This window comes from Melospiza melodia, chromosome 13, assembly GCF_035770615.1.
Source record: "Melospiza melodia melodia isolate bMelMel2 chromosome 13, bMelMel2.pri, whole genome shotgun sequence".
Classification (NCBI taxonomy): domain Eukaryota; kingdom Metazoa; phylum Chordata; class Aves; order Passeriformes; family Passerellidae; genus Melospiza; species Melospiza melodia.
This window is the reverse complement of record NC_086206.1, coordinates 20735161-20762891: the sequence shown is the minus strand read 5'-3', so window position 1 is coordinate 20762891 and position 27731 is coordinate 20735161. Positions and strand designations below refer to the sequence as shown.

General features: G+C 56.3%; 1 protein-coding gene across 7 annotated transcripts; it reads left to right on the top strand.

Annotated features, from left to right (window-relative positions):
* Positions 1-129: 129 nt before the first annotated feature.
* KIAA0513 (KIAA0513 ortholog) lies at positions 130-27385 on the top strand. Of its 7 annotated transcripts, none has more exons than XM_063168150.1 (13): positions 130-272; positions 16457-16967; positions 17969-18068; positions 18532-18605; positions 18737-18807; positions 19486-19693; positions 20081-20121; positions 20570-20648; positions 21123-21200; positions 22671-22700; positions 24937-25017; positions 25264-25358; positions 25470-27385. In XM_063168150.1, the coding sequence occupies exons 2-13, from the start codon at positions 16600-16602 to the stop codon at positions 25517-25519; spliced, it is 1275 nt and encodes a 424-aa protein (XP_063024220.1). In that variant the 5' UTR covers positions 130-272; positions 16457-16599; the 3' UTR covers positions 25520-27385. The 7 variants fall into 7 exon arrangements, with proteins under 7 accessions (XP_063024220.1, XP_063024218.1, XP_063024222.1 ...); XM_063168148.1 differs by lacking the exon at positions 130-272 and adding an exon at positions 303-380; XM_063168152.1 differs by lacking the exon at positions 130-272 and adding an exon at positions 3352-3410.
* The last annotated feature ends 346 nt before the right edge of the window (positions 27386-27731 follow it).

Below are 27731 nucleotides of genomic sequence, written 5' to 3'. Positions count from 1 at the left end.
TGCAGCCCATCCCTTCCCTGGGGTGTGCAGGGAGGGAAGGGGCTCTGCAGGGCTGGCTCCTCTCCAGCCCCAGCTCCCCGCGACACAGGGGCCAAACACAGAACCTTTCCAGGGAGAGGAGAGGAATTGCACTTTCCTGACACCCTGCAATAGCCTTGAGGCCGGTGATAAGCAGTTGTTTGCCTGTGCTCCGGAGCAAACGTGGTTTATCTCTTCCTTGTTCCAGCCCTGCAGGAAAAACCCCGCGATTTCACTGCTGTGGGACCTCCCAGGTCTGTGCTTGATTATTTCTCTCTCTCTTCCAGCAGCAGCAGCAGCTGGAGATTGGGCTGGAATTCCCAACCCTGGCAGGGCTCAGGATGAAAAGCCAGGAGCAGGAGGTGCAGGGAGCTCTGCAGGTTTTGGGGGAGATGAATTGTAGGAGGTGCAGGGGAGACCGGCAGGTTTTGGGGGGACGATCTGCAGGTTTTGGGGAGATTATCTGCAGGTTTAGGTGGGGATGATCTGCTGGAGGTGCAGGGGAGCTCTGCAGGTTTTGGTGGTGATGATCTGCAGGTTTTGGTGGGGAATATCTGCAGGTTTTGGTGGGGACGATTTGCGGGTTTTGGTGGGGAATATCCGCAGGTTTTGGTGGGGAATATCTGCAGGTTTTGGTGGTGATGATCTGCAGGTTTTGGTGGTGATGATCTGCAGGTTTTGGTGGGGACGATTTGCGGGTTTTGGTGGGGATGATCTTCATCTGGAGATGCAGGGGAGCTGTGCAGGTTTTGGGGGGTGATCTGAGGGGCTCTGGCTCCTGAATTAGAGGTGATTTGGAGGCTGGGGAAGGCAGGGGTGTGAGGGCCCATCCTGGGGCTTTTCCTGCAGGAGGAAACGCTCACAGGAACCTGCACAAACAAGAGGCCCCGAGGAGGAAACGCATCAGGCTGGGGGAAATCCTCAGCTCCTCCTGCCAGGCCCAGGGCTCCAAGAGAGCATTAAATCCCAGAGAAAACTGGCGATTTGTCTCTGGGAAAAATTTTTCTCCCTCTGCTATCATGGTTCTGGGTGAGGTGGTACCGCTGCCCCATGCAGGGTCTGATGATGCTGCTTTTAATGTGGGACTTTGGTGGGCAGGAGAACCTGAAAACCTCGCTGAGACCCTTCCTAAAACACTGACATTCCATATGAAGCTGATTTTAGGCATTTTTTAGCCGGCAGATCCTGGGGGCGATGTCTCACTTGGTGCTCTCAGCCCTGAGAGGTTCAGCCAAGCTCTTCCCTCCACAAAACTCCTCCAAATCCCCCCTTTGGCTCCCACCTTCCCCGGGCTGATACAAGCAGAGGCTTTTCCCATCTCCGGGAAGCAGGATGACATTAAACCCGAAACAAATTACCCTGTGCATCCGAGCGGGGCTGCTCGGCTCCGTTTTCCCTCCCTAACGACGGGGGCAGCGGGAATTGCAGCCCCATTAACTCCTCGCCTCTCCCCCGCGCCCGGTGAGCGCCTCATCCTCGGCTCCGATCCCTGGAATATTCCGTGCTGAACCCGGGGATGCTCTGGGGATCCCAAAGAGCTCAGGAAGAGCCACCCCGACCTTGGCATCCCACAGGGTTTGGAGCTTTTTGGGGTCTGTGATAAGGGGATGGAGCAGCTGCCAAAGCTTTTCCAGCCCGCGGGGAAATCCAGCTGTGGGAAATCCTCTCCTTGCTAAGGTGGAGGATTTCCAGCTGTGCTGCCAAAAAAACTGCCGCTCAGAGGACAGTAGAGGTTATTAAATATCAGGATGAAGTAAAGCTGTGTTTCCCACAGTTTTTCCCCCTGTATTTTTCCCCCTGCTTGTGCTGTTTGTGCTGCCCTGGGGCATCCCAGATGTTCTGGGTTTGGGATGGGGATCCCTGGGGTTACTCCTCGAGCATTTTGGGGTCTCAGAACAAGTCAAGGGGTCCAGGCCCAGCCTGGCTCAAGGACAGATTAAATGTGTTCATTCCCTGGGCAGAGCCGGGGGATTCAGCCTTGGGGTTTTATCAGAACTTTGGGGTTTTCATCAGAGTTTTGGGGTTTTTATCAGAGCTTTGGGGTTTTATCAGAACTTTGGGGTTTTTATTAAATGTGGGATGGGATGGGATGGGATGGGATGGGATGGGATGGGATGGGATGGGATGGGGATAATGTGTTCATTCCCTGGCCAGAGCCAGGGGATTCAGCTTTGGGGTTTTTATCAGAGCTTTGGGGTTTTTATCAGAACTCTGAGGTTTTATCAGAGCTTTGGGGTTTTCATCAGAGTTTTGGGGTTTTTATCAGAGCTTTGGGGGTTTTATTAAATGTGGGATGGGATGGGATGGGATGGGATGGGATGGGATGGGATGGGATGGGATGGGATGGGATGGGATGGGATGGGATGGGATGGGGATGGGATGGGGATAACATGTTCATTCCCTGAGCAGACCCAGGGAATTTAGCTTTGGGGTTTTCATCGGAGTGTTGGGGTTTTCTTCAGAGTTTTGGGGTTTTCATCCAAGCTTTGGGGTTTTCATCAGAACTTTGGGGTTTTCATCCAAGCTTTGGGGTTTTTATCAGAACTTTGGGGTTTTTATTAAATGTGTTCATTCCCTGGGCAGACCCAGGGAATTTAGATTTGGGGTTTTCATCAGAGCTTTGGGTTTTTATCAGAGCTTTGATGTTTTATCAGAGTTTTGGCGTTTTCATCAGAAATTTTGGGGCTGAGATAGGCTCGTGTTCCTCTTTGGGCCGTGGGATGCGTTCCCCCGTGTCCCCAACATGTCCCCATCCCCTTGCCGTGCTCAGGGTGTGTGTGACAGCCCCGGAGGCGGTGACAGCAGCCCTGCTGGCCCGTGCCACACCCGTGCCACGCCCGTGCCACGCCTTTCCCGTGGGTGCCGTGCCCGGCGGCCCCGCAGGAGCCCGGACAGGTCCTTCCAGTCCCGCCGGAGCTGCGGGCGGCGCCCGGGGCCGGGGAAAGCAGCGAGCGGGGACAGCCGGGACAAACCCGCCTTGTTTGGCTTTCGCTTTGTCACCCGGAGCTGGAGTTAATCATCGCCCAGCGGCAGGGCCGGCAGGAGCGTCCGTGCGTCTGTCCGTGCGTCTGTCCGTGCGTCTGTCCGTGTGTCTGTCCCCTGTGTCTGTCCGTGCGTCTGTCCCTGCTTCTGTCCCCGTGTCTGTCCGTGCGTCTGTCCGTGTGTCTGTCCCCTGTGTCTGTCCCCTGTGTCTGTCCGTGCGTCTGTCCGTGCGTCTGTCCGTGTGTCTGTCCCCTGTGTCTGTCCGTGCGTCTGTCCCTGCTTCTGTCCCCGTGTCTGTCCTTGCGTCTGTCCGTGTGTCCGCCCCTGTCCCCGTGTCTGTCCCCGTGTCTGTCCCTCTCTCTGTCCCTGTCCCGCGTCGCCGATGGAAGGAGCAGCCCCAGGGCCAGGAGGTAAAAAGAGAATTTTGGGGTCCCCCCCGGGGCAGGGCTGAGCTGCTGGGAGGGAATATCGGGGGCTGGGCTGCAGCAGGGAATGGCAAAAGTTGTGAAATTTGCTGGTTTTGCATTGTTTTGGGTGGTGAGGAGGGCGAGCCTCAGAGATCCCAAATTGTGGGATGTCTGCTGCAATTGGCAATGGCAAAAAGTTGGGAAATTTGCTGCAGTTTGGAAATTTTTTTTGCATTACTTTGGGTGGTGAGGAGGGCAAACCTCAGTGAGCAGAGATCCTAAATTGTGGAATATCTGCTGCTCCTGTGGAATATCTGTGGAATATCTGCTGCTCCTCTCCAGGGGCTCATCCACGGCCCTGAGTGTCACATCCATGTTACTGAGTGTCACATCCATGGCCCTGAGTGTCACATCCATGGCCCTGAGTGTCACATCCATGTCACTGAGTGTCACATCCACAGCCCTGAGTGTCACATCCACGGCCCTGAGTGTCACATCCATGGCCCTGAGTGTCACATCCACAGCCCTGAGTGTCACATCCACGGCCCTGAGTGTCACATCCATGTCACTGAGTGTCACATCCACGGCCCTGAGTGTCACATCCACGGCCCTGAGTGTCACATCCATGTCACTGAGTGTCACATCCACGGCCCCGAGTGTCACATCCACGGCCCTGAGTGTCACATCCACGGCCCTGTGTGACACATCCACGGCCCTGAGTGTCACATCCACAGCCCTGAGTGTCACATCCACGGCCCTGAGTGTCACATCCACAGCCCTGAGTGTCACATCCACGGCCCTGAGTGTCACATCCACGGCCCTGAGTGTCACATCCATCCCCTGCATTGTCCCTGCACTGCCTGGCTCCTGCTCTCGCAGATGGCTGCAGTGGCAATTGCTGCCTCCAAGGATGAGTTTGGGAATTCCTGGTTGGGGTTTTTACCCAGCGTGGGGTGGAGCTTTACACACACAGAGAGAGCTCCAGGAGTCGCTGCTGGGGCTGGAAGGGAAATTACAGCACACAAACACCGCAGAGAGCCCGGGGGCCTGGCCAGGGGAGCAGCTTGGGGTGTGAGATCAGAGAGTTGTGGAATGGTTTGGGTTAGGAGGGACCTCAAAGAGCATCTTGTTCCACGTCTCAGCTCAAAATGAGCTTGGTTTGGGTAGATTTGGGTGTGTGTTAAAAAGCAGTCATTTGGGGTGACTGGCACTGATATCCCATCCCATCCCATCCCATCCCACCCCATCCCTCTGATCCCACTGCAAGGAGCTCACCCCATCACAGAGCTGCAGGACCCTGAGCTGCTTTCCATGCCTGGAGTGAATTCAGTTATTTTGCTGTTATTTTTATTATTCTTGTTTATTTGCTCATGAATTTGGAAGGTCTTTGTGCAAACCAGTGAGGGATGGCATTCCCTGGGGATGAAGTCATTCCCTGCCTGGAGGTTCTTCTGTCCTCCCTGTCCCTGTCCCTTGGTGATGCTGAATCCCTTGGGACTGCAGAGGTGACACCTCAGCAGGGGATGGGTCAGGTGGATCCAGTCTTTGTCAGGATTTGGGAATAAAATCAGGAAAAGGACATTGATTGGATCCTGCTGGGGCTGGTTTGGCACGGGTTGGATCCTGCTGGGGCTGGTTTGGCACGGGTTGGATCCCTCTGGGGCTGGTTTGGCACAGGTTTGGATCCCTCTGGGGCTGGTTTGGCACAGGTTTGGATCCCTCTGGGGCTGGTTTGGCACGGGTTGGATCCCTCTGGGGCTGGTTTGGCACGGGTTGGATCCCTCTGGGTCTGGTTTGGCATGGGTTGGATCCCGCTGGGGCTGGTTTGGCACAGGTTTGGATCCCTCTAGGGCTCCTCCCCAGCTCCATGGGGACTTGCAGGGTGCAGATCCCTGAGGATGTTCCTGCACTGAGCTGGATGAATCCAAACAAGATCCAGGATTATTTGGAGGAGAGGAGCCCCGTTCCCACTGCTCCAGCCTGTGCCAGCCTCTCCACCTGTGTCTCCCTCTGTAAATACATTCAGCTTTCCTTTCAGGAAAGATAAAACACATTTCCTCCTCTGTGTCACGACTTTGCTGCAGATTCCAGGCAGGCTGAGGGTAATGACAGCATTTCCATCCTCCTGGCTGAGCTGCTCTGCTCTGTCACAGTGTGGTGCCAGATGTTTGCTGGCCCTGGGGACACAGGGCAGGGTTTTCCCTCCCTGAAGCAATCAGCATCGCAGAGGCTGTGACAGCCTGGGGCAAACCCACAGATTTGTGTCCTCCCCACGTGGGATCCATCTGTGGGATGGCCCCGGGGAGGGCAGAGCATCCCCAGCCATGGTTTGGGGTGGGAATGTGGCTCTGGCACCTTCTGTGGGAATATCACACCAAAATGATTTGGTCTGGGGCCGTTTTCCCAACCTGGATCCCAGCTGGGCTTTGTGGGGGAAGCTGCAGGTCAGAGCAGGGTTTGTCTCCTCCTGCTCTTCCCTTCTGTTGGGATAAGGAGGAGAAATCTCTGCTTTAAACCACAAGAACCCAGCAAAGAGAACCCCTGGCTGTGCCAGGCTGGTTCCCATGCCCAGGTGGCACTCAGGGGATGTGGAGCTGGGAGTGCAGCTCCCTGTCCCCAAACACCTCCAGACATGAGGAGAAGGAAGCTCTGGGGTGTGACAGTGTTCACAGGGGTCTGAGGATGAGGGAAGAGACAAGGATCTGACTCCATGCTTCAGAACATGGAGTTTCAGAAGGCTATTATATTATATTATATTATATTATATTATATTATATTATATTATATTATATTATATTATATTATATTATATTATATTATATTATATTATATTATATTATATTATATTATATTATACTATTATATATTAGTTATATATAATATAATATTTATTATTTATTATTTAATTATATTATTTATATTATTTATACATTATATAATATATATTCTATATTATATATTATATAATATTATATATAGTATGTATTATATAATATATAATATTATATTTTGTATATTATATAATATTATTTATATAATATATTATATATTATAATATATTATATATATTATAATATATAATTTATTATTATAGATAATAATATATAATAATATATTATATTAGTTATATTGAAACTATACTAAAAGAATAGAAGAAAGGATTTTATCAGAAGGCTTATTAAGAATAGAAAAAGAAGGAATGATAACAAACACTTGTGACTCTGAGCGAGCCCAAGCCAGCTGGGCTGTGATTGGCCATTAATTAGAAAAAAATGAGACCAATCCCAGATGCACCTGTTGCATTCCACAGCAGCAGATAATCAATTTTTACATTTTGTTCCCGAGGCCTCTCAGCTCCTCAGGAGGAAAAAATCCCAAGGAAAGGATTTTCCATAAAAGCTGTCTGCCACACTGGTGCCTCCTGCATCAGATCCCCACCCAGCCCTGAGAAAATCCCAGGATTTCCCCAAGTGTGGAGCAAACCGGGGTGTCCAGCATGGGAGGGTGCAGCTTAAAGCCACAAACAGGATTGGATTAGGAGGGATTTGCAGAGGGTCAGCGTGCAGGAGCAGCTTACTCAGGTTGGCAGCAGCTGTGTCACAACCAGCCCTGGTGTGGCAACGCTGGGGTTGCGTTGTGCTGCTCTGGGCGCTGGGTTTGAGGGGCCAGGAGCTCAGAGCAGCACAATAAACCTGAGATCTTCCTTGTCTTGGGAGGCTGAGCCAAACCTCTGAGCCCCGACATGGTGGAGGGTGAGTTGTTTTGGGGGGCTTGGGTGGTTTCCTGCTATTAATGCAAATTAATTCATCCTGGTGCAAATGAATCCATCCTGGGGCTGTGGCTGGGTGCTGTTGGAGCCTCTGGTTGTCCCTGTCCCTCTCCAGGAGCTTTGGCTCTGCTGGCACAGCCCTGCCCGAGGAGCTGCCCCTCTTTGGGCATGGGGGCAGCCTGGCCTGGGGTGTTACAGAGTTTTGGGGTTTTCATCAGAGATTTGGGGTTTTATCAGAGATTTGGGGTTTTATCAGAGTTTTGGGGGTTTTTATCAGAGCTTTAGGGTTTTATCAGAGGTTTGGGGTTTTTATCAGAAGTTTGGGGTTTTCATCAGAGTTTTGGGGGTTTTATCAGAGGTTTTGAGGTTTTTATCAGAGCTGCTATCTCATTCCTCACAGCAGCGTTTTACAGGCTCACTCAGGGGCGGGATGATCCCTGGGGTTATTCCCAGTTCAGGACATTCTGTGAACTCTGGGCTCCCTCTGCCACCAAAGCCCTTCCTGGCTCTGCAGCTCCTGCCCTGGCCTTGCTGCTCAGGGCTGGGAGGCGAAAAATTACCCAATGCTTCAGGAACTTCCACAAAATCTGCTTCCCCTGAGCGGTGGGGTGTCACCCTGATGGGGACATCGCCCTGTCCCTGATGGGGACATCACCCTGATGGGGACATCACCCTGTCCCTGATGGGGACATCACCCTGTCCCTGATGGGGGTGTCACCCTGATGGGGACATCACCCTGATGGGGGTGTCACTCTGATAGGGACATCACCCTGTCCCTGATGGGGACATCACCCTGATGGGGACATCACCCTGTCCCTGATGGGGGTGTCACCCTGATGGGGACATCGCCCTGTCCCTGATGGGGACATCACCCTGATGGGGACATCACCCTGATGGGGGTGTCACCCTGATGGGGACATCGCCCTGTCCCTGATGGGGACATCACCCTGATGGGGACATCACCCTGTCCCTGGTAGGTGCCTCTCCTCCCCTTGCTCAGGTGAAGAATCCCCAGGCAGGGCTGTGAGCTGAGGTGGAGGAGACACAGAACCTCACACAACCACGGGAATTTTAGGTTTAGTTTGGAAGGGACCTTAAAGCTCTTCCCATTCCAGCCCTTTCCAGCACCCCAGGCTGCTCCAAGCCCTGTCCAGCCTGGCCTGGAGCATCTCCAGGTGCCAGAGATGTGTGAGCTCCCAGGATTTCCACCTGCCACGCTGCAAACCCAGGGTGAGGAGCAGAATAAACAGAATAAAACCAACCAAACAACAAGGGCTGGTGAGGAGGAGGCACCGAACCCTCCCATGGTGTCAGAACTGGGGGTGTTTTTTCCCCTGTCACTCGCAATTCCTGAAGCCTGCCTTAATTACAATAATCACCCAGGGCAGGCAGGCAATTAGGGATGCTCCTGCGTTCCTGCTGAGCTGTGTCACAGGGAGCTGCTCCCTCTGTGGGTGATGATGATGATGATGATGATGATGATGATGATGATGATGATGATGATGATGATGATGGGCGCGCAGCATCCCCGGTTGGGGCTGGAGGGGACAATGAGCAGTTTCACACTAATTCCATCCTTTGACGAGGATGCTCCGTGGCAGCAGTGACTCACCCGCCTCCAGAGCACCGAACACCACCCAGCTGAGGTTTGGGGTTCATTGCCAGGGGTGCCCTTGGGCAGCAGAGCTCAGCTTCGGCCGGGCTGGGCCAGGGGTGCTGCATTCCCCACCCCAGCAGGGTTTCCCTGGCATCACCAATTCCCTGCTCCACAGGGGGAGGTTTTTGCTGGCTGCTTTTTCCTCTTCTTGGGGACCAGAGTGGGAGTGCAGGGTGTGCTGGGGCAGCAGCTCCTGTGCCCTGTCCATGGGGGATGCTCTGATGCACAGAAAAGGGCTCTGCTCAGCGTTGGGGTGATGCTGGGGTGGGGAGGATGAGCAGGAGCAGGGATCCTGTGCTGATATGGGGGTTTCCAGCCTCCTCTGCTCCCCCAGATCCTCAGGGAAACTCCTCTGGATGAATCCAGCAGTGCCAGGGTCCTTTTGGGAGAGCTGGCACGGGCTGGCAAGGGCAGAGCTCCTCTTGGTGGCCTCCTCTCTAAACTCGTTTGTTTCTCTTTGTGTCAGAGACTCTCCTTTGCTGAGAGCACCCCAAAATTGCCTGGCCCAGAGTACCCCTCCCAGGGGCTCAGCCTTGCCCTGTCCCCATCTCTGCCCATGAAACCCCTGCAGTTTTCCTCCCAAGGCTCAGGGAGAAGCCAGACGTGTCCTGGTGCTGCTCCCAGCCAGTTCCTCCTCCCCACCCCTGATCTCACCTGAGCCTTTTCCCCCCAGAGCGGCTCAGCCGGGCAGGGGCAGAGCAGATAATTCCCAATCCTCAGGGAGCTGAGTGCTGGGGAGGCCTGGAAACCAGCTAAAGGTGAGGGAAAGGGTGAAGAATCCCCCTTTGATGGGGATCCTGCTTATTCTGGTTTAATATTCCAGTTGTCAGGGTGCAGAGGGGCTTGGACAAGGAGTTTTGGGCTGGAGAATCCCCCTTTTGTGGGAACCCCACCTCATTCTGGGTAATGGTTGGGACATCTGCATGTGCTGGAACTCAGGCTGGTTTGGGCTGGAGAATCTCTCTTTAATGGGGACCTCACCTTATTTTAGGCAGTATTTGGGATATCTGCATGTGGTGGAACTTAGGCTGGTTTGGGCTGGAGAATTTGTCTTTGATGTGGATGTCTTTCCTGAATATCCCAGATATCAGGGTGCACAGGGGCTTGGATGGGCTGGTTTGGGCTGGAGAATCCCCCTTTAGTGGGAACCCCACCTTTTTCTGGTTAATATTTGGGATGTCTGCAAGTGCAGGTAGTTAGGCTGTTTGGGGCTGGAAAATCTCCCTTTTCTGGGAACCCCACCTTATTCTTTTAAGATATTGTGTTAATATTTGGGATATCTGCATGTGCCAGCACTTTAGGCTGGTTTGGGCTGGAGAATCCCTTTTTAATGAAGACCCCACCTCATTTTCCTCAATATTTTTTTCCCATCTGCACCTGCAGGGACTTAAGATAATTTTGGCCCCCTTTTAATGGGGACCCCACAATATTTTGGTCCATATTTTCCATATTTGCCTGTGCAGCTACTTTAGGCTAGACAACTCCTCTCTGATGGGGATCCCACCTAATTTTCCTTAATATTTCTCAGCATAGGGCTCACAAGGGCCGGTTTTGGGGGTGGATGGGGAATCCCTCCTTGAGTGGGAATCTCTCCCCAGGCTGTGTGCTGTGGGAAGGGCTCTGGGGAGCCAGCACAGCGTGGAGAACTCCTCTCTGATGGGGATCCCACCTAAATTTTCTCGACATAGGGCGCACAGGGGCCGGTTTTGGGGGAGGATGGGGGTTCCCTCTCCGGGTGGGGATCTCTCCCCAGGCTGTGTGCTGTGGGAAGGGCTCTGGGGATCCACCACAGCATGGAGAACTCCTCTCTGATGGGGATCCCACCTAATTTTTCTCGACATAGTGCGCACAGGGGCCGGTTTTGGGGGAGGATGGGGATTCCCTCTCCGGGTGGGGATCCCTGCCTGGGTGAAACGCTGGCTCTGGGCAGCCAGCACAGTGTGGAGAACTCCTCTCTGATGGGGATCCCACCTAATTTTCCTTAATATTTCTCAATATAGGGCGTACAAGGGCCGGTTTTGGGGGAGGATGGGCATTCCCTCTCTGGACGGGGATCGCTCCCCGGGTGAAACGCTGGCTGTGTGCCACGGGAAGGGCTCTGGGGATCCACCACAGCGTGGAGAACTCCTCTCTGATGGGGGGTCCCACCTAATTTTTCTCGACATAGTGCACACAGGGGCCGGTTTTGGGGGAGGATGGGGATTCCCTCTCCGGGCGGGGATCCCTCCCTGGGCCGTGTGCGGCAGGAAGGGCCCCGTGAGCCAGCGCAGCGTGCCCGGGTGGCACCGGGAGCCGCTGCCGGCGCTGAGCGCGCAGCCGCGCGTGGGCACCGGGAGCGCCGGAGCTCCGCACGGAGAGAGGGAGGGAGGGAGGGAAGGAAGGAGGGACAGCAGCGTCCCCGCGTCCCTGCATCGCCCGTCCCCGGCCTGCCGGATGCTGCCGGGGCAGCGGCGAGCCGAGGCGCTGCGGGGCTCCCGGCTGCAGGTAAGGGAGGAGGGAGGATGAGGATGAGGATGGCGCCGTGACCCCGCCTGGGGACAGGCCTGCGCTCGGCTGGGCTTTAATCCGTTTTTCTGAGCCCATATCCCGCTCGGGAGGGGACACCCCGCGCTTTTTTTGCCCCAGCTGGTTTTGGGTTCAGCATCCAGGGGGTGCGGGCATCGTGCCCGGGGGCTCCCGGTGTTCCTGGGCTCCATCCCGGTGTCCCCCCCGGCTCCATGCCGGGGATGGAAGCAGAATTCCCCATTTCCCATGGGAATGGGGGGGCTGAGGGTGGTCGGGGCAGGGAACCCGCCCCCCCCCCCCCATCCCCGCGTGTGCTTTTTGGGGAGATCATTTCCAAAGCACAGCCTGGTACGGCCCCCCTGGTACGGGAGGGATTTTTGCCAGGTAAAAATGGGAATCGCGGAATAAATGGCCCCGGTTTGGGGCTCCCTGGGGATGTGGCCGCGGCTGTGTGGGAGCTGCGAGGCTGCGGGGTGTGAAAGGAGAAACCGCAGCTCGCACAAAAGCCCGGCTTGCGCAGCTCGGGTTTATTAAAGGGACATTTAATTCTCCTCGCAAGGCGGACGGGGAGCTGCCATCTGGTGTCTGATGGCAGCGGGGGAAAGGGAAAGGCGCTCGGGGAAGGGAAGCGGGGCAGGCTGGGAGCTCGCCGGGCTCGGCTGGCCGGGAAGCGGCTCCGGTTCGAGGGCTGGGTGATGGTTTGGGAGCGCTCCGTGCGAGCCAAAGCCGGGCCTGGGGAGGGCAAGGATCCGCCTGGATCTCCCGGCGCTGGGGTTGGGAGAGGAGGTGATGATGGGGAATAGATCCTATAAACCTCCAGGTACCACACGCCGAAATCCGCCCTTGTCAGGGGTCGGGGTCCCGGTGCGGCTCGGGACGGGCTGGGAGCGGACCCTGGCATGCACCGAGTGTGTGCGGTCCCTGCCCCGCCTGGCACCGCTCGCAGGTACCCCCTGGCATGCAGGGCATTATTTTCGGGGGTCTCAGGGCTGCAGCAGGGTTGTGCCTTGGCCAGGGCACAGCCGGAGCCTCCCCGATAAAGCCGGGAGCGCATCCCGGCCCCGGGATCTGTGCCCAGCCCAGCCAGGGGAATTTCGGCTCAGCAAAGCGCCAGGATGAGTTTGAACGAGGAGGTTTGTGTGTTTAAATCCGGCGGGGCGCTGGGAGCGGGCTAAGCGCGGTACCCCCGCATCTGGGGCGCGTTTGGGGCTCTGGCACGGAACGGGTCCGTGCCCCCGTGCCGGTGTGTGCTGCCCGGGGCAGGGACACGGGAACAGGACTGACCAGTTCCCGGCGGGACACACGCTGTTCCCGGCCGGCACACCGAGTTTCCCTTGGCAGGCGCTCACTCAGCCGTGCCCAGGGTGCCCTGCAGAGCCCGGCCGGGCTGGCGCAGCGCGGGGCAGAGCGGGTGTCCCCGGCAGTGCCACTCCCGTGACAGACCCGTGCCAGACCCGTGCCAGGGCACTGCGAGCCCCCGGGGTGGATGGGCCAAGGGAGGGTTTCCAGGGAGGGCCGCAGCGTGGAGAGATGCCAGCAGCGAGCAGTGGCGCTCTGCCAGCCCCCGAGCGGCGGTGACACCAAAAATCCCTCCCAGAGCGTCCCGGGGCTGCCTCCTCTGCAGGCATCAGCGTTCTGCCCCCTTTCCTGCAGGATGGGAAGGGTTTGTGCCTGGCACAGCTGGCACAGAGCCGTGAGATGAGTTGGCATCACCTGTGCAGCAGAACAGGGCACAGACCCTGCCCTGGCTGGGGCCAGGTGAGCATCCCTCGCCCCCGCACAGCAGCGGGATGCAGGAACCCCTGGCATGGATACAGGAGCCCTGGCATGGATGCAGGCAGCCCTTATCCTGGACACAGTGCCAGGGCTCTCTGCAGAGCTCTGGCTCTGCCCAAACGAGCAGAGTTGTCCCCTCTGTGCTGCCAATTCGAGTCCTGCAGCAACATCAGTTGTGGATCTACCCCTTTCCATGAGCTGAGTGCCCACAGGGGCTCTCAGAGCTCCTGCACTCCGTGTCTGGGTGCCAGCCTGCAGGGATGAGGCCAGGAGGAGGCAGGCAGAGGTTTCTTTGCTTTAATTACAGTTTTTAGTCATCCCTGACAGCTCCAGTCTCCGTGCAGGATGCAGTGTGTGGGTTGGAGCAGTGTCACCCACAGCCGAGCTGATAACAGGGATTATTATCTCAGTTTGTCATCCAGCTCTGGGGACAGGCTGGGAGCAGAGCATTGGGCTGGAGAGAGAGGAGAGCTGGGGCACAGCTTGGCCAAACCCTGCTCCCCACTGGGATTTCCATTGGATTGGATCCCAGTTCCCAGGTGTGAATCGCTGAGGCCCCACAGCAAACCTGACCTCAGCACCTGGAAAAATCCCCCAGGGAAAACTCCATGCAGGGCTTAGGGATGCTGGGAGATCCAGCCAGGAATGCCGGATTCAAGGGCAGGTCATGGATAAAAGCTTCTCTCACAATGTGCAGCTGTAGGTGAATCGTTCACATTCACCCCAGCGTTCCTTTTTAGTAAAATCAGGCATTTCCCAAAGTTTCAGGGCACCATGGCTTTCCCGTGGCATTCCCAGCATGACTTCAGCACATTCCTGGATTTTATTCCTGAGCTGATGCCTCCACTTGTCTGGTTGAGCTTCATGGTTAAAGTCAGAACTGCTGAATTTCAGGATGATGCTGGAGCTCATGATGTTGTATCAAGGCTGCCAAGCAGCCTAAAAATCCCTTTTTATTCCAGAGCCCTCATTTACTGTCAGACCTGACCCAGCCAGGCATGGAACCCCCTGGGCAGTGCTGGGATGTGCAGCTGAGCTGAGTCCATGAGTGCCAGCTGTGGGATCTGAGGCTCTCATTTGGAATTTTGGCTACTCCTCCCCTGGATTTGTCCTGCTGGAGCAATGAGGAGGTTGGGGAGTGGGGACAGGGCTGGTTCTAGAGCTGGTTTTGGGTTTGAAGCTCTTCTGGGCTCTGTGCTGAGAACTTTTGGGGGAACCTGGGCAGCTGCCAACACCTTGGGACACCTTTGGTGGCCTTCACTCAAGGGCAGGGCTTTACCATGAGCTGGGCAGTGAGGGGTTAAACCTTTCCCATCCCCCTGTGAGCAGGATGCGCTCCTGGGGCTGCTGGGCTGGACTGCAAATCCTCCATCCCACGTGCCAGGGCCTCACCACAAGAATTCCCTCCCAATGTCCCATCCAACCCTGTCCTGTGGCAGAGGGAGCCGTTCCTTGTGTCCTGTCACTCCATGCCTTCATCCAAAACCTCTCTCCAGCTCTCCTGGAGCCCTTTAGGTACTGGAAGGGGCTCTGAGCTCTCCCTGGAACCTTCTCTCCATCAGTGCCAAAGGGACTTTGCAGCTGCTGTGGGAGTGGGAAGGGATGGAGGCAGAGGGAGGGATGGATGGATGGATAGATCCATGGATGGGTGGATGGATGGAGGGATGATGGGTGGATGGATGGATGGATAGATAGATCCATGGATGGATGGATGGATGGGTGGATGGATCCATGGATGGATGGATCCATGGATGGATGGATGATGGATGGAGGGATGGATGGATGGATGGATGGATGGATGGATGGATGGATCCATGGATGGATGGATGGATGGATGGATGGATAGATAGATCCATGGATGGATGGATGGAGGGATGGATCCATGGATGGATCCATGGATGGATGGATGGATGCAGGTCCCTGCAGCTGGAGGGGTGCTTTGGGATTGGGTCACACTGCCAGGGCACGGAGCCAGGCTGCAGCTGGCTGCATCCCCATGGGAATGGGAACCCTGCCAGTCCCTGCTGTGCTGCAGCCTCGGGCTGCTCCTCTCCCAGGAGCCAAACTCTGCCCAGCTCCTGGGGCTCAGCAGTGTCCCTGGGGCTCAGCAGTGTCCCTGGGAGCAGCTTTAGGTGTGTGCCAGGGGCTCAGTGTGAGGGAAGCTGGCACAGAAGCTGCCAGCTGAGGTGGCTGCAGGGCTTCTGCCACCCCAGGTGACTTTTCTCACTGTCCCTGCTGTCCCAGCCACTCAAGGAGCTGTGTTTCTCTCACTGTCCAGTGCCCACAGGGCCCCTGGAGGAGAGGGGGGGGGGATGCTGCTGAAGAGCAGCTGCTCCTGCAGCCCAGGGGTTGTTTTCCCACTGTGCTGTGCTTGGTGAAACACATCAGATCTGCTTTCAGCCTGATCTGTTTGTCTGATGAACTGGACATCGGTCCTTTGGGGGATTTCTGCTCTGGGGGTGCTTGCCTGTGTCCTGGGATCAGCTCCCTGGAAGGCACGAGGCTGTGTCTGTGCTGCTGTCGTGGTGCCCTGGGTTTGTCACTGTCGCCTGTGCTGCTGTCCCTGCTCCTGTGCCCGGATGCTGCAGTGTGTGCTGGGTTTCAGACACTACAATTCACCCCCTCCTGGGGCAGAAACACCCTCAGGGAGTTCTCTGTGACTCTCTGACACAGGGACAGCTTCAGGGTGGCCTCTTTTGCTGCAGCACTGTCCAGGATGGGCACGTGCTGGAGCATCCCCGTCCATCCCCATCCCTGTGCTCTCTGTACCCCCCTTGCAGGACCTTTGCAATCTGGGGCATCAAACGCCTTAACTGCAGTGCAGAGCTTTGCATCCTCATCCCATTCCAGTTCCTGTGGTGTCCAACATCCCCCTTCCATTCCCAGCTCAGTGTGTGTTAAACTCCAGGCTGCTCCACCCCGGGATGATCCCATTTCCCAACGGGGTCAGACAGAGCCCTGAGCAGAGAGAGGCCGGGGACAGGAGGATGCCAGGGCTGCCCTGCAGAGCCACCAGTGTCCTGCCAGCTGCTGGCTCCTGCCAGCCCAGTTCTGCCCGTCAGGCCACGAGATGTCACATCCCAAACGTGACATATGGACCTGAGGCTCCGATTGTCCCTTTTCTGGGCTGAAGGATGGAAAACCCTCTCGAGCGGTGCCGACAGCGTGTGAGCGTTCCATGGGATTGCTGATTCACGTGGCTGCTGGAGAGGAGCCAGCTCTGTGTGTCCCTCACTGCTGGGGGACATCCTGGGGACACTGTGGGTGGTGGCCTTGCCCAAGCTCCATGGTGGTGGCTCCCCGGGGTCCTGTCCCCACTTTTGTCCTCCTTGTGCCTTTCAGATGTGCTGTGGTGACCCGTGCCCTGCCAGCAGCTCCTGCCTGCCTTAGCCAGCATCCTGCCAGCCATGGCCTCAACGCCCCAGTGAGGGACAAAAGGACGAGGAGAGAGTGTCCCCAACAGTGCCACATCCCCTGGGAGAGCCATGGAGGCCCCTCTGGATGTGCCTGTGGGGAACCTCATTGACTTTGACAGCGAAACGCCCGCCCGTGACCCCTCAGAGCCGGCTCCCGCTGCCCCCAGCGACAACGGCCAGCGAGGGGGTGACAGCGGTGACACGGGGGATGACAATGGCCACCCGGGGCACACAGGGGACGTGGCTGCCGAGGAGAGCGACGCCACCGAGTCAGCAGACAGCGAGAACGACATGGGGGGCTCTCCCCAGCACTGGGGCGGCCCCCGGCGCTCCTCGTCCAACGAGTCCCTCTCGTCCGGCCAGAGCGCGGAGTCGGCGCCGCGGGACGAGCGCAGGGAGTTCATGCGGGGTTACGTGGAGAAGATCTTCACCGGGGGGTGAGTGGGCAGGGACAGGCACATCCCTCGGGATAGACACGGATCTGGCTGCTGTCCCACCCCAGGAGCAGCAGTTTGTCCTTCCCCTTCGTGGCTTTAGGGGGATGTGGTTTGTGATGGTGTTCGCAGGCGTCTGAGGATGAGGGAAGGGATGGGGATCTGACCCCACGTTTCAGAAGGCTTGATTTATTATTTTATGATATTTATTATATTAAAAGTATACTAAAAGAATAGAAGAAACGATTTCATCAGAAGGCTGGCTAAGAATAGAAAAAGAAGCAATGATAACAAAAGCTTCTGTCTTGGACAGAGAGCCCAAGCCAGCTGACTGTGATTGGCCATTAATTAGAAACAACTCAATGAGACCAATCACAGATCCACCTGTTGCATTCCACAGCAGCAGATAACCATTGTTTACATTTTGTTCCTGAGGCCTCTCAGCTTCTCAGGGGGAAAAATCCTAAGGAAAGGATTTTTCAGAAAATATCATGGCTGCAGTGGTTTTTGCCTTGCACTCCTCTCCCGGCCGCAGCTTCCCTCCCTTCTCTGTCCCCATTCCCATGCCAGGGGCTCACTGTCCCCATCCCCTCTCCCCACTGATGCTGAGGGCAGTGCCAGTGGCCCACACGTGCCCAGGGACCCTGTGGCAGCCCCTGGCTGTGCCCCCAGCCCTGCATCCCCCAGCTCTCCGTGTCAGGCTGGATGCAGCAAATGGAGCGTGAGGAGCAGCAACAGGGCTTGGTTTTGCTCTGGGGCTCCCTGCCTGTCTCTGGAGCTCAGTTTCTGCTCACACTGTCCTTGCCTCTTCCCTTCTCCCCCTGCCTTTGGTTTCCCTCCTGCCAGGGAGGGAGAAAAGAGCAGCACAAGGCGAGGGATGACAAAATGGATGCTGCTCTCCTCCTCTTCCCCTGCTTCCTCCAGCACCAGGATGCCGATGCCAAGGGGGGATACAGGTCACATCCCTGGCTTTAATGATGTTTTTTATTCTTTCCCTGTTGCAGAGAGGATCTGGACCAGGAGGAGAAGGCCAGGTTTGGGGAGCTGTGCAGCAGCGAGGACGGGAAGGGCAGGGAGTGGTTTGCGAGATACGTGAGCGCCCAGGTAAGGAGAGAACAGGGATCCTGCAACAGCCTCAGGGCAGGGGGATTGAATCATACCCCAGAGAAGTATTTTTGGAAGGCAGGAACTCAAGGAAAGTGAGGAACCGCAGACGGGAGCGAATAAATGCATTTTGAGCAGTTAAATACACCCTTGGTGCAACGTGGGAGAGAATTCGCTCGGTTTATTTAAAATTAAATCCCACCAGCACTCAGACACATCCCATTCCTTAAAAATAAATACCCCAAACCCAGACAGGCACAATGCTTAATCTGAGGGGAATCTCAGCCACGAGGGCTCTTTTCCCTGGCCATGGGGAGGGTCCTGGGCCCTGTCCCTGTGCTGTGTGATACCTGGGCTCTGTCCTGGGCTCTGTCCCTGTGCTGTGTGATACCTGGGCTCTGTCCTGGGCTCTGTCCCTGGGCTGTGTGATACCTGGGCTCTGTCCTGGGCTCTGTCCCTGCAGCGCTGCAACTCCAAGTGTGTCTCAGAGCAGACCTTCTACCGCCTGATGCAGTCCTTCGCCCTCGTGCTCTTTGAGTAAGTCCTGGGGTCACTCTGGGGCTTGGTGGGAACTGGAGACAAAACTGAAGGGTCCAAAAGGCCCTGAGGGCAGAGCTCTGTGGGCTCCCATCACGGGGTGTCCTCACTGAGCCCTCCCTCCGTGCCAGGTGTCACCAGATGGACGATTTCAGCCCTGCCAAGAACCTCATGACCATGTGCTTCACCTATTACTACATAGGTAAGGGAGCCCGCAGCCCTGGGGAGGCTCTGCTGCTGTGAAATGTGTCCTGTGCATGGGAAAGGCGTTGGAGGGGTGGAAAAGAGCCCAGAATCCATGCAAACCTGGCAGAGCTCCTGCTGGGGTGGTGATGCTGCTTTGTGCTCACTTCCAGCCAGGAATATTTGTGTGTGACAGCCCCCAGGGTGGGATGTGAGCACCCCAGCCCAGAAGCATTCTGGTTTATTGTTTGGTGTGCAATGGCTGCTCCTCCACAGGGGGGTTGGATTTTCTGTCCAAAATGGGAGTGGGGAGGATAAAAATAAAAACCTCCAGGAACTGGGATGGGGAAGAGCCCAGAATCCATGCAAACCTGGCAGAGCTCCTCCTGGGGTGGAGATGCTGCTTTGTGCTCACTTCCAGAAAAAAAATATTTGTGTGTGACAACCCCCAGGTGATCCCAGCCCAGAAACACCTTGGTTTATTGTTTGGTGTGCAATGGCTGCTCCTCCATGGGGAGTTGGATTTTCTATCCAAAATGGGAGCGGGGAGGATGAAAATAAAAACCTCCAGGAGCTGGGATGGGATCTGGGGTGTTCCCATCTCCTGGTGGTGCAGCCTGGAGCTGGGTGCAGGTCCCCAGCAGCTGGCAGCACTCAGGGCCGTGTGCCCCCTGAGCTCCTGGCACGTTTTCCCCAGGGAAGCCCCAGGCCCTGCCCCTGGAGGCCAAGGAGAAGCCCACGGGCAGCATTGACTCGTACCTGAAGTCAGCCAACACGTGGCTGGCCGAGAAGAAGGACATTGCAGAGAGGCTGCTGAAAAACACCTCAGCCAAGACAGAGAACGTCAAGGGCTTCTTCGGGGGCCTGGAGACCAAGCTGAAGGGTCCTGGCAGCAGAAAGAGCGAGTGGGTACCACTCCCTTGGGGGGCTGGGCCGGCACCATGGGGTGTGGGGCCACCGTGGGGCTGCCATGGCCACCAGGGCCTGGTCCCGTCTTCAGTCACTGTCACCTCATGGTCTGAGAGTCCTGCTTCCCTTGGCCATTGTCCTGATTGCTCCTCATTTGTCTCAAAACTGAGACAGCCACGGAATTATGTGGTCCCAAGCTTGTGCATCATCTCTGTGGTGAGGGGAGGGATGTCACTGTTTCACTGTCTCTTTGTCACTTTCTGGCCCTGGGGACGGTGGCATGGGATCAGGGGGTCTCTCAAATGAGGTTCCCACTGCCAGGGGGCCATGGGCTGTTGGGGGGGCAGGATTTTTGGGGCTGACATTGATTTCTTGTGCCACAGAGAAGGTGAAGACAAACCAAAGGAGAAGCTGAAGAAGACGGGTGAGTGCAGCCAGTGAAATAGGAATGGCCATGGCACCCCTGGGGAAGGAGAGAGGGGTGGAAAGGCTGGAATCCCTTGGGATTAGGTTTGAAATTCCAATCACAGCTCTTGTCCTGTGAGGATCTTGTCCTCAGTGTCACAGGCTGCAGAGGTTTGGGCACCCACTGCCTTGAGCTTTGGTGGTGCAGCAGTCTCCCCCAGCACCTGTGAGTGCTCCCAAAGTGGTCCAGTCCCTCCAGGATCCTCCTGGGACATCCCTGCCATCCTCAGGGCTGATCCCTGCCCTCCAAGGACACTCAGAGCTGCTCCCCCCATTGCAGGGATGTGTTTGGTTTGCAACCCATCCCATTGCTCAGCTACCAAACTGGGAGGGAGCACAAAACCCACCCGTGGGTGGGAAGCTGGGAGTCCCCCAGGTGCCGGTGTGTGACGGTGTCGTCCCCACAGTGTCCCTGCAGAGCCCAGAGGAGGAGAAGAAAGGGGAGAAGATCTACCTGTACATGCACCTCAAGCAGCAGCCGATCTGGTAAAGCCCCTGGATGAGCTGGCCCTGCCTGGGGAGGGTCTGTCCTGCTGTCCGTGTGTCCCCAGATGGTCACCAGTGCCCCTAACAGAGCTGGCCTTGGCTTTGGCACGTCCCTTGTGCTAATGGGAGAGTGTTTGCAGCCACCAAAGGGCTGGTGCAGAAATCTGCCAGGTTTGTTGGGCCCACCCTGACCCTTGGGAGGACTCAGGGACAGAATGGGTGAGACTGGGGAATGCTGGAGTGGTTTGGGTTGGCAGGGACCTTAAATCCCATTATTCCATCCCATTATTCCATCCCATCCCACCTTGCCACGGTAGGGACACCTTCCACTGCCCCAGGCTGCTCCAAACCCCATCCAGCCTGGCCTTGGGCACTGCCAGGGATGCAGGGGCAGCCACAGCTGCTCTGGGCACTCTGTGGTACCCAATTATCAATCCCAATTAGCCATTCTCAGCATTCCCTCCCTCCCTGCAGGCACAACCTCCGTTTCTGGAACGCCGCCTTCTTCGACGCCGTGCACTGCGAGCGCAGGAAGAGATCCCCCACCACCAGGTAGGACACGTCCCTGTGGGAAAAGGACACCCTGTGTCCCCTCCAGCCCCCCAGGGAGCTCCCCCCAACAGCCCTGAGCTCGTCCAGCCCTGGGGAAATGCTCTGCTTTCCATCCCCACTGGAATCCTGCCGGGGGCACTGGGCAGTGCTGGTGAGATCTGCAGCCTGGCAGGGCTTTGGGAGCAGGAATGGGACTCTTGCTTCTTGTGCAGCATTTTTGGGGGGAGCCAAACCCTAGAGATGTGCTCAGAAATCCCAGCCGGGGCTGAGGCTGCTGGTGCTGAGTTTGCCAGCAGGGAGGTGGCAAACTGGGTCTGGGAGGTGCTCGGTGCAGCCACCAGGATGGAGGGGATGTCCCAGCTGTCCCCAGCAGCAGCCAGCAAGGAGAGAAGCTGGGGAGCCCCCAGAATTGTGATAAACCTGCCAGGGATGGGGCTGTCGTGTCAGGGGGTGCAGAAGTGGGTGAGACACTCACCGAGCTTGTGCCCATCTCTTGCTGCACCCGGAGCTGTGTGAGGGCTCCGGCCTCTCCCTTCTCTCCCGGCAGCAGTTTCCCACTCCCAGCCAGCCCCTCCTGCTGTCTGTGCAGTGCCTGAGGCTCTGAGCTCTCCCTGGAGCCCTGGAGCTGCCCCTCTCCCCATCTCAGAGCTCTGCCAGCCCCCTCTGTGTGCCCCAAACCCCGAGCCGAGCGCAGCAGCCCTGGCTCACGCCCCGGGATGCTGTGCCAGCCTCAGCTCTCGGATCAATCCCTGTTTTCCCCGTTATTGCTTTCCTTTTTCTCTCCCAAGCAAGCAGGGAAGAGCCTGCAGAGCAGCAGCGTGGCCATAACTGCATTTGCTCTGATTAAGCCCCAAATTAGCAGCAGCAAGTGCCTCACAAGGACAGACGCCACCGGCAGCTGCTCCCTGCTCCCGGTGCCTCTCCCAATTAATCTGATGGCTGAGCTGGAGCAAGCCTGGCTGACAAAGGAGCTTTGGGAGCTGCAGCCTGGAGAATCCTGCGTGTCTCAGGGGGTTGGGAGGTGGTGGTGACCCCCCCGAGTCATTGGAGAGGATGCAGAGTCCTTACAGTGAGCTGAGGATTGAAATCCCTGCTGGGATTGGGGCTGGGTTTGGAGTTCCGGATTTCCAGGTCGGAAATCGGCCGTGGCAGATGCCCAGAAGATCCATGAGGATGGGGCTGAGGCCACCTCTGTGCTGGGGTGACCAGGACACCTCTAGGGTGCCCGAGCTTTGTCCTTTGCGAGACCTTTGGGGGGGATTTTCCTCCTCTGGGTGGGGAGGGCAAGGGAAGGGGGGGAAGGAATCACAACTAAACTCCTCTTTTTCTCTCTCTTTCCTCTCTCTCTCTCTCTCTCTGCCTCTAACAACCTTCTTCCATCTCCTCCTCTCTCCGTTCCCCCCGCCCCCGTGTCTTGCATGTCCTTTTCTCGCGCCTCCTTTGTGGGCCCCGTTTCTGCCGCCGCTCCAGAGGGAACCCTGGGGAGGAAGAGGAGAAGAGGTGTGTCTGTCCCTGTCCTTCCTTAGTGTCCACGTGCTCCCTTCAGGTCCAGATCCTGCCCTGGGGACGGGGGGATGTGTTCTGGGGGGCTCTGCAAGGCCCTTTCTCCATGGAGGTTTGAGCGTGAGCATCGCCCTCCCCAAGGGCCTGAGGGGGTTTAGGTTGGCTCCTCTTTCATGTGGCTCTTAAAAAGGAGCCTGAATGGTTTCAAGCTGTGATATTTCTCTGGGAATATCCCTCTGGGCAGGTTTTGGGCATGAACTGAGTCTCTTTGTGCAGAAAGCATCCCCCTCTCCTGTCCTTCCTGCCTGCTCCTGGCTTCTGCTGCCACTTAGAGGTGCTGGGGATCCTTTGCCAGCTGGAAAAGCTGCTCCTTTTCCATTTTTAATGCGCTTTTCTGCTGCCATCCCTTAACAAAATTAAAACTGCAGATGGGGAGGGGCTGCATGTCACAATTGGGAGCGTGTCCTTGGGGCCACGAGCTGGGAGCAGTCACTGCTCCCTTGGAGTGAGGGGAATGGGGGCAAATCCCTCCAGGTGATGGCATCAGCGAGGGGATGAGGAGTTCTGGAAGCCTGGCAGTGAATTTTCCGTGTGGCTGAGGGATGTCCTGGCTGAGGGATGGTGTAAATGTCACTGCTGGCGTTTGCTGCTGCTGGAAGAGAAAGGAGTTGATGGAAACTTCTCAGCACATCCAGGCACAGCAAGGATCCCCTGGTACCCCAAAATCCAACCCCACAGCCCAGGGGGTTCATCATCCCTGTTCCTGTCCTGCTGGTGAACCTCAAAGGCTTTGAGTGGAGCCACATGTGGGTTTTCTCCCTTCCCAGGCATGTTACTCTCCAGTAATAAGCCAGAAACACGGCCAGATTTTTTGTTGGGTACTTTGATAATGTTTTTTCTCCCTTCTTCCTCCCTCCAAAACATAAAAAGGCAGGAAAAAAAGAGTTACAAACATGCCTCTTCTGTAAGTGAGCCAGTGGGGTCTGTGAAGTTTTGCTTCCAGATTTCAAAGCCCCTTAATTCAATTCTTCCCCTCGCCTTTCAGCCTCTGCATTTGGCTGTGTGTTTTATTTGTTATCCTAAGCTTTATCTGAGAGAAATTACACCTTCTTTTATTTAAAAAATTTCCCCTGAAACACGTTGTGTGCATTTCCAGAGCCCTGTAAACAATGAGCTGCTGGCTGCAGGCTCAGCTCAGCGCTTTGCACATCTGGCTTGGGGTGATTTAGTGGGCACTGGTTCCCTTGGTGGGGTCAGCCTGTCTGACCACCCATTTTCTCCCAGTTCCAGGCCCACTGGGGCTGAGCCAGCCTCTCTGAATTTTGGGTGAGATCTCCTATATCTCAGCTCTTTCCTTCTGCTTGCTGTTCTGGCCAGCTACAAGTGTCTCTTCTTCTCCTGGTGTTCTCCTCTTCCTTCTCCTCCATTTTTCTTCTGCCTGTCCCTGTTTCTCCTCGCTTCTCCTCCTCCTATCCCTGGCTGTAACCTCACCTGATTCTCGGGAAGGGGCTGCCCTCACCCTGGAGCTGTAGATTCCCTGGCATGCGTGCACTGAGCCCTGCTGCCACCGCCCCAGTGACATCCCTGTGGCACAGGCTTCACCCCCGGGGTGGGGACTCTGCCCCTGCCCAGAGCTGGCTGCAAACACCCAGAGCTTCAGCGCCCGCAGCCCTGAAGGTGCTGCTGCAGCTGCAGGGAGCCAGGGCAGCCTCGGGGCACTGCTGGCCTGTGGGGATGGGTGTGGGAGCTCCTGTCTGAGGGGGGGGAGTGTGTTTGGGGAGCACCTCGGCAGGGATTTGGGGAGTTGGAGATGAGGAACAGGTGCCTGGTGTCCCCATGTCACCATCCCAGGCTGGGGGGCTTCAGCAGAGCCATGCTGGGGTGGCCACCCCTGCTTCCTCCCCATGCCCACGGTGAGCTCTGTGCTGGAGGGACCAATGCTCTTTTTAGCTCTTAATCAGGGCCTTTCCAGGCAAAGCCAAGGTTGGATAAGGTTTTTTTTTTTTCCCTGGGGCATCTCTTGCTTTGCTCCAGGGCAGGAGCTCTGCAGATGGATCCATGCTGTGAGCTCATCCAACACCCAGCACCTCACCCAGGGGCTCTCCCGTGCTCCAAGGGGCTCTTGGTGCCTTCCTGTCCTCCAGCAGCGTGGCCCAGGGTGGGAGGGAGCAGGCAGGGGGTGCTGAGGTGGCAGTGGTGCCAGAGTGGTGCCAGAGTGGCCCGTTCCTTGCAGGGAGAAGTGGTGCCACATGACGCAGGAGGAGCGCGACGACAGCCTGCGCTTCAACGAGAACATCACCTTCGGGCAGCTGGGGTGAGCAGGGCATGGGGAGCCCCCTGGGGACACCTCCAGCTGTTCCCCCTCTGGGCACATCCCTTGTGGTGCAGAGCATCTTTGATGCTTCTCCGTGGGACCGCTCCTGCCCTTTCTGTTGAACACCCAAAGGGACCGAGCCGAGCATCATCCCATGCAAGGGGCTGTGGAGAGGAGGAGGAAGGTGGGGGGAAGAAGGGGCAGCCCGGCCATTCTCTCACCCAGAACCTCGCTCTCCTCCCTCAGCACCTTCATCCACAACATGCTGGCCTTTGGCCTCAACAAGAAGCTCTGCAGTGACTTCCTGAAGAAGCAGGCGACCATCGGCAACTTGGACGAAGGTAGGGCAGAGCCCGGGGGATGTGCAGCTGGAATCCCGGAATTCTGGGGGGATGCAGCGTGGATGGGGTGGTTCAGCGGCCTCCCTGAGCCCTTCTCTCTCTCCTCCCCAGAGCAATACAAGCTGCTCAGTGACCACATCGAGCAGATGGCCCCGGAGTAGCTGCTGGGCAGAGGCGGAGACGGCGGCCGGCCAGGTGGGGAGGGAGAGGAGCCCACCCCGGGGCTACCTGAGACTGCAGCTGGGCTAGCGACAAACCAAACCACACCACGAGCTGCAATAAAACCTGCATGATCGTCCATCAAGCTCTAGAGCTGCCCCAGGGCAGCCTGTAGACATAGGAGCCAAGCAGCCCCCGCCCTCGCCAGACCCTCCCGCCTCTGTTGTCGGAGTAGATGCTCCCAAAAGTGAATTTGGTTGGTTAAAAAGCAAAACAAAACACAAGAGGAAAGCAGGAAGAGCGTGGCAGTGCAGCCCCCAGGTGCTGAGTGAGCAGCACTCCCATGCTGAGGGCTCTGGTGGTAAATCCAGAGGGATCCAAGGCTGCCTTTCCCTGCTGGAGCCCCCTCGCTGATGATGCTGGAGGTGATGGCAGGGACCACAGCCAGGAGCTGGGGCTGCCCCCAGCCACCCCCCAGTCAGGTTCTGTGCTGTCTGCAGGGTGTCACCACTGCCTGGGGACATGGGCAGGGTGGCGCCTTGCTGGGGACAGAGGTGGGGATGGCAGAGCTCTGCTGCCACCCTCCCTGGGAGCTGGAGGGAAATCCTTCCCTTGGGAAGCCTTCACCGCGCTGCCCGTGTGGGTTTGCGCCTCTGGGCAGAGGGACAGCACTTTGCTCCGTACCATTAGCCTGGATCAGTAGGAAAAAAGCCATGGCCTTGGGCAGGATTGCAGGCAGAGGCAGAGGAGCTCTGCCTGCCTTGGGAGGAGATGACAAAAGCTCATCCCTCTCCCTGCTGCCCTGTCAGTGCGGGGATGCTGCTGCATTGTGACGTTTCCCGAAGCCTCCCGGCATCCTGTGGCAGTAGATTAATGTCCTCCTTCCCCAGGCTGCTCCTCTCTGCCCCCTCCTTTGCTCCAGCTGCTCATCCATCAAACCTGAAGCAGCCCTGTCCAAAGGACACCTCCTGCTCTGCTCCAGGGGCTGCAGATCTGTTTTATCCCTTGGACCTTGGCACGGTGTTTGCAGAGAGGCTGGGGACACGGGGACATCTCTGGGGACACGGGGACATCTCTGGGGACACGGGGACATTGCTGGGGACATGGGGACATCTCTGGAGACATCTCTGGGGACACAAGGACATTGCTGGGGACATCACTGCTCCCCTCTGCAGGAAGCAGAAACCCCCAGCCCTGCACAGCCAAGGGTCCAACAGTCCCACCCCAAAACCATCACCCTGAAACACGAGTCCAGGTTTCAAACAATCCGTTTTTCCCTGTGCTTCCAGCTGTATCCCATAGGAAATAGCATAAAAGGATGATTTTTCCACCTAGCTCTTGGCTTCTGGTGTCATTTCCAAGCATCAAAGTGATGCTTTTACCTAAGCTGGGCTTCCCTTGCTGCTGGGGATGGGATCTGTGCTGGGTCTTGTAGGAAGGACAAATCCAGCACCAATTTTATCTTGGCCATTCCCAAACCTGGGCAGAGTCACTGGAGAAGGGGTTTTGTTGGGATCAGGGGCTGATGTTGGTCCCTCATCCCAAAAACCCCTTCCTGCTGGATGAAATGTGCTGCACCATGAGCAGCTCCTGGATCATCCCATCCCCGTGGCCTTCCCTGTCTCTGTCTCCACTCAGGTCTTTCCCAAATCCTCCTTCATTTCTTTATTATTATTATTATTTTTTTCCAACATGAAAAGAAATGTTCAGCGCTGAAGTATATATATATATTATTTGCATGTGTATTTTTCTATAAAAACAATTAAAATCCAATAAAAAATAGCCATAAACCCTCCCTGACTGGGACTGTGTGAAGGATGAGATGTGAGAGAGAGAGAGAGATTGGAATAAATTATCTTAGAAATGAATATTTTCTCTCAATTGTTGTTGTGTTTTTTTAACAGATGGATTTTCTCTACATTGTTCAACCTCAGTGGTCCCTGGTGCCTCCACCAGCTTCTCCCTTTTGATGATCTATTTTTTAATAGAGAAAAATTGTTGTACCTTTTACAGAGATATTCACATTTGCCCCGGAGGCAGAGAGGCACTTGAAGGAGATTTCATTTTTATTTTCTTTTCCCTTGTGCTTTCCATCTCTGCCAGCGGCCTCGGAGCTGATGGCAGAGCTGGGATCCTGCTCTGGCCTCGGGACATTTGATTTCAGTGTATTTAAAAATCAATTACTCAGTATTATCTTATTAAAAGAAAAGCTGT